Genomic DNA, 12607 nt, shown 5'->3' with positions numbered 1-12607 from the left:
CTAGCACCAAGTAAGTGCCAGGCACAAAGTAAGCCTTTTGTACTCATTAAATGAGCGAGTAAATGAATAAATAAGTGAATGTAGACATTTTCATTCCCCTGACCCTCTCCTCCCTTTTCCTGGCATGCCAAGACAGAGGGCCTGAACTGGAGTGGGGGAACCAGGCTGTGGGTTCCTGCCTTCTTAGGATGGCCTGAAGGCACTGATAGGCTTCTTTGGACTCCTTCAGAGAAGCAAAGTGAGGCTTGGGGAGAGCAAGGACCTCATCTACCTACCCTCCTGGCTCTGGCCCCATTATTCTGGCTTCCCTCTTGATATCGCTGATTACCTCTTAGCCACACTCTCAGCAAAAGCTAATCTGTCTCCCATTCCCTAAATCGCATCCCCTCTCATCTACTCAAGGACTGCCAGCAGCTCTCCCTTCTCCCCTCTAAATCATCACAATCCCCCTTCCTGTTAGACATTATCCATCAGCAACCAGCACTTTTTTTTAGCTTATTCATAAGCACATTTCCTCCGTCTTATATAACAAAACCAGAAACCTCTTGTTCCTCTTTCCTCTCCCACTCCCACTTTTACCTCTCTCCTTCCCTTCAGCGGGCTATACCCATTCTTCCGATTTATCTTCTCCCATTCCCTCTGGAACCTCCTGCCATCACCTTTTATCCCGACTCAACTGACCAACTTCCCAGCTCACTGATGCCCTCTACCCAGCTAACCACCCTGCTCAGTTCAGTTCTGTCCTCACGGTACCCAATGTGTCAGCGGCATTCTCCTGATCACTCCTTCCTTCCTGGAAACATGTTCTTCCTTGGCTTCCAGGGCACCACTCAGTTTTCTTCTCACCACACCGGCTGCTCTTGGCTTCATTTCTTTTCATGATTTTTTTTTTTTTTTTTGAGGTGGAGTGTAGCTCTGTCGCCCAGGCTGGAGTGCAGTGGCTGGATCTCAGCTCACTGCAAGCTCCGCCTCCCGGGTTCATGCCATTCTCCGGCCTCAGCCTCCCGAGTAGCTGGGACTACAGGCGCCCGCCACCTCGCCCGGCTAGTTTTTTGTATTTTTTAGTAGAGACGGGGTTTCACCGTGTTAACCAGGATGGTCTCGATCTCTTGACCTCGTGATCCGCCCGTCTCGGCCTCCCAAAGTGCTGGGATTACAGGCTTGAGCCACCGCGCCCGGCCTCTTTTCATGATTTTTGACTCCAAATGCTGGAGGGCTCAGGGGTCAGTCCTGGAACATTTTCTTTTCTTTCCACACTCAGTCTCTTAGTAACCTCCCCTGGTCTTATGGTCTCAAATACCTTTGATGCTGATGACTTCCAAATTTATCTTTCTGGCTTGGGCATCTCTCCTGAACTCCAGGTTCACCTGCTCACTTGGCATCTCTGCTTGGAAGTCTATGAAGCGTTAACATTTTCCCTATGGAAGACTGAGTTCCTGGTGTTCTCTCAAGCCTGCTTTTCCCATAGCCTTCCCCATCCCCATCAAATGGCAATTTCATCCTTCCAGTTGTTCGCGCCAGAAAATCTTGGGGTCACCCTTGGCCCCACACTCCCATCTCCCCCCTATTCACTCTGCTCCATACCCAGGTATGCTTCACCTCTGCATACCTTCCCTGAAAGCCACAGGGTTTGCTCTCTCCATCCACTGGTCTTTCTGCAACCATTACCTTCTCAGTGAGTGTGGTCAGCTGAGTAGTCGCTCCTGAAGATAAGGTTCTAATCTTGGAATCTGTGAATGTTACCCTATATGGTAAGAGGAACTTTGCAGATATGATTAAGAATCCTGGCTGGGCGAAGTGGTTCACACCTGTAATCCCAGCACTTTGGGAGGCCGAGGCGGGCGGATCACCTGAGGTCAGGAGTTCAAGACCAGTCTGGCTAACATGGCAAAACCCTGTATCTACTAAAAGTACAAAAATTAGCCGGGTGTGGTGGTGTGTGCCTGTAGTCCCAGCTACTCGGCAGGCTGAGGCAGGAGAATCACTCAAACCCAGGAGGTGGAGTTCGCAGTGAGCCAAGATCACACTACTGTACTCCAGCCTGGGCGACAGAGCAAGACTCCATCTCAAAAAAAAAAAAAAAAAAAAAAAAAAAGAACCTTGCCAGGTGTTGTGGCGCATACCTGTAATCCTATCACTTTGGAAGGCCGAAGTGGGAGGACTGCTTGAGGCCAGGAGTTCAAGAACAGCCTGGGAAACATAGTGAGACTCCATCTCTACAAAAAATAAAATTAGCTGAGCATGATAGTGTGCACTGTAGTTCCAGCTACTTGGGAGGCTAAGGTGGGAGGATCTTTGAGGAGGCCAGAAATTCAAGATTGCAGTGAGCCGTGATCACATCACTGCACTCCATACTAAGTGACATCAAGACTGTGTCTCAAAAAAAACAAAACAAAACAAAACAAAAAACTTGAGATGGGGAGATTGTCCTGGATGATCTGTGTGGGCCCTAAATGCAATCACTCATATCCTTATAAAAGGGAAGCAGAGGGAGATTTGACCCGAAAGACAGAAATGTGAGCACTGAAGCAAGATGGGTGCCAGCTGTGAAGATGGAGGAAGGGGCTACAAGCTAAGGAACCGAAGGTACAGATCCAGAAGCTGGAAAAAAGCAAGTAAGTGGATTCTGCGGCACCTCTGAGTCTTACTCAAGAGGGAGTGTGGCCCTGCTTACCCTCTTTTTTTACTAGGCTTCAGCCTAGTAAAACTAATTTCGGACTTCTGACCTCTGGAACTGTTAAGAAGATAAATGTGTGTTAAACCACCAGGTTTATGATAATTTGTTACAACAGCTGTAGGAAACTAACACAGTGAGGGCTGCTTTGAACACCTCAAAAATTGCATCCCTTCCTTCAATGTTCCAGTCCACTTTATGTTCTCTTTAATAACTGTCAACAGCTAATGTACTCTCAATTTTACTAACTAGTTTGTCATCTGTCCCCTGTGCCCCATGCATGGCATGGTTAGGTTGTTTTGTTCCCTGCTGTACCCCAGAGAGAACACAGCCAAAGCAGGGCTGCACTGCACATCTTTTTTTTTTTTTTTTTTGTTTGTTTGTTTGTTTGTTTGAGACGGAGTCTTGCTTTGTAGCCCAGGCTGGAATGAAGCGGCCTGATCTCTGGTCACTGCAAACTACGCCTCACAGGTTCATGTGATTCTCCTGTCTCAGCCTCCGGGGTAGCTGGGACCACGGGCACCCGCCGCCCTGCCCAGCTAAGGGCTGCACATCTGGAGAGAGAATATGACTCTTGCCCTCTAGGGCATTCCCACAACCTCTCTGGCCGGCCACACCTTGCCTCTGTCTTCTTCAGTGCTGGTTCTTTCCCCTCCATTCAGTTGTCAGCGCAGCTGCTCTATGGAATGCATTGGGCAGAAGCCCAGAGTGCATGCTCTGTCCAATAGAGGTGGCCACACATCACCCCATGCCCTAGACCACTTTTCCCCGATGAAACATGGGCCCAATGATGTCATTTTCCAATTTTCCAAGATTTTCATCGGAAATCTCCCACTTTTAAAATGTTTACCCTATTAGAAAAATAAGCACGTGCAGAAGAAAGCACCATCTTGCTACTCCTGCTGTGGCAGTGCTGCTCCCCAGGAATTCATCCTCAGCTGTTTCCTTCTAGGTTAGAGTTTTGCTAAGGCTTCAACTGTCCTCTGCACACATGGATGGATGTGTTCCCAACTCACTCTTGAGCCCCAGAACAATGCTTTCAATCACCTACTGAGGGTCTCCATCTGAATGTACCAGAAGCATGCTCAACTCAAAATGCCCTAGACTGAAGTTGCCATCTTCCTCCTAACACTAACCCTCCTACAGTCCCTGCCTTGGTAAATGAGCCCACTGTTTACTTGGTGCCCAAGCCAGAAATCTCAACTCTTAACTATTCAGATACAAAATCCTGTGGATTCTAACCAACCTCTCAACATTTCTATCTTCCCAAGGAACTGCCTCTCCGTGCATGAAGCCATTATCTTTAGACTGGAGCAGGACAATGACCTCTAGTCCTTCCTCTTCACTCCACATTTCCACCAGAATGCGCTAACACAGTTCTGATTATGCCACACTCCCTTCTCATGCAAGCGTTCCAAAACCATTCTGTGTGCGACACTGATTCCATGGGATATGAATGGTGGTGTGTGACAAAGAATTCTATGACACAGGTTTAGAACCAAAAATTTCAACACAGCTTTAGTTTTTTTTTGTAGCTTCTTAGACCCCTGCATGTCTAATGTATATTTTGATTCTCCAAGAGGGCGATACAGCAGTAAGGAGCGTCCCAAATTTATTTGGCCATGGAATTCTTTTGTTATGGGACATTATTTTAAGGTATCAATGTTTCACGGTGAGAAATACTGTTCAATGGCTTTCCATTATCTACAGGACACAATTCAAATTCCTTAGTACAGGCCTGAGAACAAGGACTGGGAAGCCAGAGTATCTGGGTTCAAATTATGACTGTGTCATTTGCTTAGCTGTGTGACGCTGGACAAATTCTTTCCCATGTCTTTATTTCCGTATCTATGAGGATGACAATACCGTATGTCACAGGGTCAGTGAAAGGATTAGAGTTACTATTATGCTGATAGTCCATTCAAAGTGTGTAGGACACTGCCTGGCTCATGGTATTAGCTATATTCTTATTCATGGTCTTTTATCAGCTGTCTTCTCCTATGAAGGTAGGTGTACTTGACTTTTGTGTCCTGGGACTGCATCTCCATCGCTGGTGTTGCTCTTCTCTCTGCCTGACATTCCTCTCCAGTCCCTCGCCTTTCCTCCTACTGATCTCCACCTGTGAGCTCAAACTTGTCCATGTTTCCCAGACAGACTTATACACTTGCATGGTCAGCAAGTATTTGTCAGGTGACCAGGATGTACCTCGCATTTCTGCAGGGAGTCAGGCGTGTCATAACATTGAATACCCTGACTCCCCGTACATGCCAAGGAGTGTGACTCTGCGACTTCTCACATCCATCCTTCCCTTCTACACCCAGTCTGCTGTGGCCGGTTGTAGCTTCGTCCCCTCATCCCATTCCCCACTAAACCTCAAACTGCTCCAGAGCCTTTCATCTTTGTATCCCCAGAACCTGGAATAGCTTTTGGCACATAATATATGCCCAGTAAATATGTGTCAACTGCATACATGAATTTGTCTTGGCCACCATGCTAAGCTCTCCACTGCCTGCCACGATGTGCGACCAGGTCCTCTCTTGGCCTCAGTTTCCTTAACGGTATACAGAGTAAAGGCTGCCTCATTGCGCCCTGCGAGGCTGCATCGCGCACTCTGTGACCTGGCTGTTCCGCCTGGCGCGCGGTGGGAGTTCAGGGCGGTATCCCTTTCCCCGAATTCTTGAAAGCAAGCGAAGAAGACTGAGCAGGATCCGAGCGGGTCACACCCAGGGGGCTGCGTGGGCACAGTGGCATCCTGAGGTCCCCTGCCCGCCCGCCGGCCCCGCACTCACGCTGCGCGTTGCAGTTGCCTCAGCAAGTGCGCGACCCGGGCCCGGGCGGCTGCGGCCATGGCGCTGGGAGTCCTCTACCCTCCCCGGATCCTACACCGCCCCCTCCACCGGCCAATCACGGAGGCCGCTCGCCTCCCGCCCCTCGGCTGCGCCTGCCCACCCGCTCCGCCGGGTCACCTGTCTAAGCCCCAGCCCAGTCGGGCTCAGGGACATTTTCCCACGGAGTAAGAACCAGAACCCCAGCTGCCCCAGCCGCACTCGCACCATCCACCCTTGACATTGCCGTAGAAGGTAAACTGCTCTGCAGGGCCTCGGGTCCGGCCTTAAATCTCTTTACTTATCCTCTATTTTTCACATGTTGAGGACTTGGGGAAAGGGAGAGGAACAGGGACATTCTTTTTCCATGTTTAAAGGATTTGTGAATCCTTTAAAATATTACTTTCCCTTCTGGGAGTATTTTAAGTGATCAAGACCCTGCCTTTAAACTGTTTTAACAGTAAACAAGAACCTAGCAGAGCCTGAGGGTCTTTGCTAAATACTGTGTGAATGGCTTTGCTTTTGATGAAAGCAAAATGGTTTCATCAATAGTTAAAACTTGCCATGATTAGGCTATGCTCCGGGAGGGCTTGGCAGTGCCATATCTGCCACGCCCCAGTGGAAAAGCTGATTAACGAGGAAGCTCAACTTTATCAGAAAGTATCCAAAGGCAGTAACAACTAAACATGTGCATTTTTAGTAATCTGTTATTATGAAATCTGAATCCTTTACAGGAGATATTAAGTTTTATAGAAATGAATTTGAGATCAAACTGGAAGAGACTGATGGACAGGAAGAAGACCAAGGACAGCTACATAAACATTTCACCTCCTAACCAAACCAGCTCAGGCCAACTTGACAAATGAATCAAAAGATAATAATGTTCTATGAGAACACATGTACACAGGGAGGGGAACAACACACATGGGGGTCTGGGGGCAGGGGACAGAAGGGGGCAGAGAAGCTTAATACTTAGGTGATGGGTTGATGGTGCAGCAAGCCACCATGGCACACGTTTACCTATGTAACAAACGTGCACATCCTGCACTTGTACCCCGAACTTAAAAAAAGATAATAATGTGTTAATTAAGAATCTTATGGGTCTGTTTCTTTCTTCCCCAAACAAAACTATACCTGACGTCAAGCTTAAAAACACACACACACACACACACACACAACTGGGGATACAAATGTAGAGAGATTTAAGTGTTTTCTGGATTAATGAGGATGGTTACCATTAGTCAATGAAGCCCAAATTGATCATTTACAGGAAATCCATGTGTTCAGTGTTGAAAAGCATAAAATCTTTTTTAAAAAACAGCCATTGGTTTTACTACTTTGAATATTATATTTGATACCAAAAGAAGTATAAGTTTAAAAGTGGTCTCACTGAAACTATTATAATTTAACTGCTTTTTTTTTTTTTTTGAGGTCCCTCTGTTGCCCAGGCTGGAGTGGAGTGCAGTGGCATGATCTGGGCTCACTGCAACCTCCGCCTCCCAGGTTCAAACGATCCTCCTGCCTCAGCCTCCCAAGTAGCTGAGACTACAGGTACCAGCCACCATGTCCGGCTAATTTTTTTATTTTTAGTAGAGATGGGGTTTCACTGTGTTGGCCAGGCTGGTGTCAAACTCCTGACCTCAGGTGATCTGCCCGCCTCTGCCTCCCAAAGTGCTGGGACTCAATAGGAGTGAGCCACTGCGCCCAGCCTGCTTTGTGTTTTTTAGAAAGTAAACAAAAATAATCTGTACCAGGTATCCAGGTAACTGGCTTCATGTACAATTTCTACCCAATAGTCAGAAAGTTAAAAGCCACACTAGATAAGACATCTTTATTACTTAACCTTTAAAACGGTCACTTGCCTATCCAATTCTGAAACTGTTTTCTTTCCCTTCCCGGCACCCCCCGCTCTGATACACAAGCTTGTAAAAATAATGCAGAAACATATACGTCAATCTAAGTCTGAAATATGGCCAACTCTACCTCACCCTATATCCAAAGTTAAAAATAAAAAAGGCTGTTTAAGAATAGAACTCATTCCTGGTTTCCACCAAATTATTTCCCTAATTCTTAAATCCTGAAATAAGTTCTTAATCTCCAGCCAAAGTCTCGGTTGTGGGAAAAACATTAATTTCTGCAGTCCAACACTTACATACTCTCTTGAGGGAAGGGCAATCCTGTCCCTTTAAACTCAATGAAGGCAGCGGCCAGGTCCTTCTGAGTCCCCGCACAAGTACCTAGAACTTAACACTTAGTATTTATAGTCCTTGGTTTTCAGTCGGGTCCGACGGTGAGAAACTATTACTTCCTCCTCTTTCCTCCTGGGCGCTGTCCTCCTTTTCTCTTGCCACCCAAGCCACGCGGCCCGGAATTCATCTTGCCTCCCAAGCCCCCTTTCCTCTTCCCTCCCTGGCTGGGCGGCCCCCCTTTCCTCTTGCCCCCAGGTCCCTGCCGGCCTCCCTTTCTCTTGCCCTTCTGGCTCATTTTCCTCCTCTTGGCGGCCTCCTCCTGGTCCTCCTCCCTCATCTGCTTATTGGTGGCTCTCGTCACATCCAGCTGAGGCTTCTTGCTGTTCATGACACGAAGCAGCTCCAACTGGTTCTTTTTCTCGGCTGCAAAGTCCCCGAAAAGGGGTTGAAACTTCCTCTTCTTGCCAGAGCCCCGGGGCGCCTTCTCCTTGGGGAGGCGCTCCTGGAAGCGCCCCACAGAGGCGGTGGAGACCTTGGCCACCTGCATGGCGCGGCCCAGCTCCTCCTTACTCTGGTGTCCGGTAGGGTGCAAGCCGGCCGCGCTGGGCAGCTGCATCTTGTGCGCGCGGGCCAGGTTACGCAGCCGGTTCAGCTCGTTCTTGGCCACTCGTTCCTTCTTGGCCTGAATACGCTTGGCGAACTGGTCCTCCAAGGGGTCGGCATTGCCGGGCACCTCAATCAGCCATTCCTTGGTGTCGTCCCGGGCGCGCTGGTAGCCCCAGCGCCGCCGCCACTGGCCGCTCACCTCGTCCCACACCAGCTTGGTCTTCTTCTTGGGACGGATGCCCTTGAGGCGCGCGAACTGCTGCCAGCGTGTAAGTGGCCGCGGCCGGGGCAGAGGCTTCTCTCGCGGCAGGCGCGTGGTGGGCTCCGGCAGCCGCGCCACTATCGTCTCTTCCACGCGCTCCGTGGGCAGCTGCCACAACTGGTTGATGAGCAATTGCGTATTGTCCCGCGCCAGGGCCCGCAGCTCGGCCTCTGGCGTGGGTCCGGCGCACCGCAGTCCGGTCGGGGGGTTCCGGTCCGAAGCCAGCAGGTTGCCCAGGTCAAACTCCAGCTCCAGCTCCTTGTGCACCGTGATGCGTTGCAACTTCTCTGCCTCGTCCTGCTCTGCCTTTGCCAGCAGCTCCTCCACGCTCTGGCCCTCCATGGTTCCGGCTCGGCTCACTCGCTTTGGGGCTGCAGCTGAAGTTACTTTTCCTACAGCGGCGGCCCAAACTCCGGCAACATAACCACGTGCAGACGCCGGAATGCCCAATCCGGAAAAGAAAGATTCGCTTCCGGAGCGCCCGGAACCGGCTCGCCATCCGGGCAATCAGAGGAAAGGCCGGAAGAGGGCGGTATGGAGAGATGATGGGATCAGAAGCGGGAGCTTTAGGCTGACATCTGCTGGAGGCGGAGCTGGCGCTTGCAGCCGGCACTACTAGTTCCAGAGCAGGATTGGGACTACGATTCCCAGGATGCAGCGGGGCGCGGGGGCGGTCCAGGGGGCGGTCCTGGGACAGTCTCGCTGACGGTCTAGAGAGGGCGGTCCTGGGGGGCGGTCTAGGGGGCGGTCCTGGGGGGGCAGTTCAGGGTGTGGTTAGGATGGTGGTCCGGGGACAGTCTTGGGGCTCTATCCGGAGGGGCGGTCCGGAGCGTTTGTCCGGGCGCGCGGTACAGGACCAGGGCGGGTACAAATTCCTGGGACTGCCTGAGGTGTGGGTTTCTAATCAAGTGCATGTTACAATTTCTGTGTAAATCCGTTGTGAAGATGTTTAGACAATCACCCTTCTTAGGGCCAAATTGTTTCACCGGAGTCATAATTTGCTTTCAGGGTTCCTAGTTGTGACACGAGAAAGATAACATCCCACAGATACACACAGAGCTAATTGTAGAAGATTCGTTTTGTTTTGGGAGTCAGTGGCTCTGGCAATGAAGCTGCCCCGAGTGGGCGCAGGTGTGCACCGACCCTAGCGAGCTAGCTGACTTGGAGCTCCGGGGTTCTGCAGTTACAGAACCTAGTCTAGTTCAATCAATCTAGTACAATGCTGAAACTACGCCACGCTCTGCAGTTACACTCTCCGCCAGGCTCTGCAGGTACACTGCCTAGGTTCCAATCCTGACTGTGCCATTGTTGGTCCTTCAACAATTTTACTTGTTGAGGCCATTTTAAGGCCTGTGAGATAAGGATAAAAATATTTCCTAGGGTGGTTATAAGATAAATGAGTTAATATCTTCCAAGGGAGGGTTAAACGAGGGCTTGGAGCATATAAGTACTCGATACAAGCTAGCTAAATACCGATTATTATTTCGTTTTCATAGACTCTGGGAGCTAAGCTGAAGAGGCAGTGCGACATGGTGTTCTGCAGTGGTTCTTGGGTCAAACGGCCTACAGTCAGGTATCAGGTCACAATTACTTGGAGAGGATGTTTGACCTAAAGCCTTATTTATAAATTGACAAACATGAAACATTAGTTTCTGCTACATAGTAAGAACTCAATATGTGTTAGCTATTAGTGTTAACTATGTTATTAATTATTGTATTAACTATATTATTTTCACGGATGAAACAAGGAGGGCTCAGAGAGGTGAAATGACTTATCTAAAGTTATGCAGCTAGGAAGTATAAGAACAAGATATATGTTAACTCTGGCTTTAAGTCTGTAGATGTGTTCTCTGATTGTCATCCAAGCTCTTGATACTTATTAAAGTGTGGTCTGCATACCAGCAGCATAATATCCCCTGGGAGCTTGTTGGAAATGCAGAATCTCAGGCCTCACTCTAGATGTAATTTATCAGAACGTTTGTTTTAATAAGATCTGTAGGTGACTAGTATGTACATTTGAGTATCAGAGGCACTGCTGATTGTGTGGTTTACAGGATTTATCTTCCTTTCACTGGGGGCCAGGTTTATCCTAGAGGGTGTTATGCTGGAGAATTAACCAATGAAATTAACTTAACAGCAGTTAGCAAATAGACTCAGTTTAGTTTCAGCATTGAACTAGCCTTTCTCTTATCCAAAAGCATTTTAGCATTTGCTGTTTTTTTCCCCCTGAATCTACTTTAACTTCAGCATCAAGTCTTTAACATCAGTCATCCCATGTAGCCAAGGCTATGTCAAAGACCATATTAGCAAACTGCCTTGAGCCTTAAACTTTTGGGATTTGCCATAGGAGAGAGTTGAATGTATTGATATGACTGCTACAGGCTTGGCTTGGTTTCTTATTCATTCATTCACTTGACACACATTTAATTGAATGGCTACCATGTGCCAGACACTAGGTGCAAAGATAACTGAGACCTTATGATGGAATACTGGGGAAGAAAGGTAAGAAGAAATTAACTATATGATGTAACATCATTGGACCTTTAATAGGAAGTACAGATATATGGGAGTTAGCTTCTCTGTCAGTCTTCTGAATTGGGGAAAAAAGAGCAGAAGTTGACAAGTGTTAAATGGTATGATCTGGAGCATACAGGTCAGCTTTTAATTGAGCTCTGTTTTATGTTCAGTGTTTTTTTTTTTTTAAGATAGGGTGTCACTTTGTCACCCAGGCCGGAGTGAAGTGGCACGATCTCGGCTCACTGCAGCCTCAACCTCCTGGGTTCAAGTGAACTTCCTGCCTCAGCCCCCTACGAAGCTGGGACTACAGGCATGTGCCACTACACCTGGCTGTTTGTGTGTGTGTGTGTGTGTGTGTGTATTTTTTGGAGAGCCGAGGTTTTGCCATGTGACCCAGGGTGGTCTCAAACTCCTGATCCACCTACCGTGGACTTTCAAAGTGCTAGGATTACAGGCGTGAATGACCATGCTCAGCCATATTCAGTGGTTTTTTAAATAGTCTAAATTGATTTTAATTTCCTTGAAGACTAGAGACTGATTTTTACTTCCACATAGTGCTGGGCATATATTAGGCATTCAATAAATGATTGTTTGAAAGCATAAACATTATAGGGTTATCTAATTAAAGGTTATTAATATTGATTGTGTTAGATTCAAGGTGAGCAAAAACAGTAAGATTGGGATTTCGGGCTTAAAAAAAATCTTACTGAGGTAAGTGAGTAAGTTGTGGTCTCCAGGTTGCATTTGTATCATTCTTATTTTAGGCAAGACTATACGGTGTCCAGAAAAAGAAGGCCCTGGCCAGATGTGGTGGCTCACACCTGTAATCTCAGAACATTGGGAAGCCAAGGTGGGAAGATCCCTTGAGACCGGGAGTTTGAGACCAGTGTGAGCAAGATGGTGAGACCCTGTCTCTACAAAAAACAAAAAAATTAGCTGGCCATGGTGGCATGTGTTTGTAGAACCAGCTACTAGGAGGCTGAGGAAGGCTCCCTTGAGCCCAGGAGTTTGAAGTTACACTGAGCTGTGATGGTGCCACTGCACTCCAGCCTGGGCAACAGAGCGAGACCCTGATTCTGAAATAAATAAATAAAGTCCCCTTCGTTAAAAAAAGAAAAAGAAGGCCTACCAGAGATGTATAAATATATATGAATATATATTAATAGTACAACAAATGGTGGTATATGTTGTCTTTTTCCTTTGTTGGTTTCCCTTCCTCCTTATGTCCCATAAATACAGAGAGATCCTAAGTTTGGTCATCAGATCCCACTTTTTCTCTCTATGTGCTCTCTATGACATATCATCCACTTGCATGGTATCAGCTACCACTTTTGTGCAGCTGGTTCTTATAGGTACATCTTTCTTTTTTTTTCAGAGCTCTAGGATTAAATCTTCAACTACCTACTGGGCTTTTTCACCATATTCTAAACTCAGTATGGCTAAAATGACATAACACATCATCATCTCCCAAATTTGCTTCTCCTTCCATCATCCATCCATCCATGCATCCATCCATCCATCCATCCATCCATCC

General features: G+C 47.8%; 2 protein-coding genes and 1 long non-coding RNA gene across 6 annotated transcripts in view; 1 reads left to right on the top strand and 2 right to left on the bottom strand.

The window, feature by feature from the left end:
- ADHFE1 (alcohol dehydrogenase iron containing 1) overlaps nt 1-5563 on the bottom strand; it is a 36931-nt gene extending 31368 nt beyond the window's left edge. The window contains exon 1 of one of the 4 annotated variants that reach the window (XM_008000771.3): nt 5464-5563. In XM_008000771.3, coding sequence (XP_007998962.2) covers nt 5464-5522 — 59 coding nt within the window. In that variant the 5' untranslated portion in view covers nt 5523-5563. The remainder of the gene's footprint in view (nt 1-5463) is intronic. The other 3 variants (XM_008000774.3, XM_008000773.3, XM_073018128.1) reach the window with 3 other exon arrangements.
- An 8-nt stretch (nt 5564-5571) lies between these two features.
- LOC140712203 (uncharacterized) lies at nt 5572-6589 on the top strand. Its single transcript, XR_012093698.1, has 2 exons — nt 5572-5754; nt 6234-6589. It is a non-coding gene; the product is annotated as an uncharacterized lncRNA (long non-coding RNA).
- Nucleotides 6590-7303: 714 nt separating this feature from the next.
- On the bottom strand, nt 7304-9023 carry RRS1 (ribosome biogenesis regulator 1 homolog). Its single transcript, XM_008000775.3, has one exon. The coding sequence runs from the start codon at nt 8896-8898 to the stop codon at nt 7801-7803; it is 1098 nt and encodes a 365-aa protein (XP_007998966.3). The 5' UTR covers nt 8899-9023; the 3' UTR covers nt 7304-7800.
- Nucleotides 9024-12607: the final 3584 nt, after the last annotated feature.

The sequence above is a fragment of the Chlorocebus sabaeus genome, chromosome 8 (assembly GCF_047675955.1).
Source record: "Chlorocebus sabaeus isolate Y175 chromosome 8, mChlSab1.0.hap1, whole genome shotgun sequence".
In the NCBI taxonomy this organism is placed as follows: Eukaryota; Metazoa; Chordata; class Mammalia; order Primates; family Cercopithecidae; genus Chlorocebus; species Chlorocebus sabaeus.
Note: the sequence above shows the minus strand (reverse complement) of the source record. Positions and strands in the feature narration are given on the sequence as shown.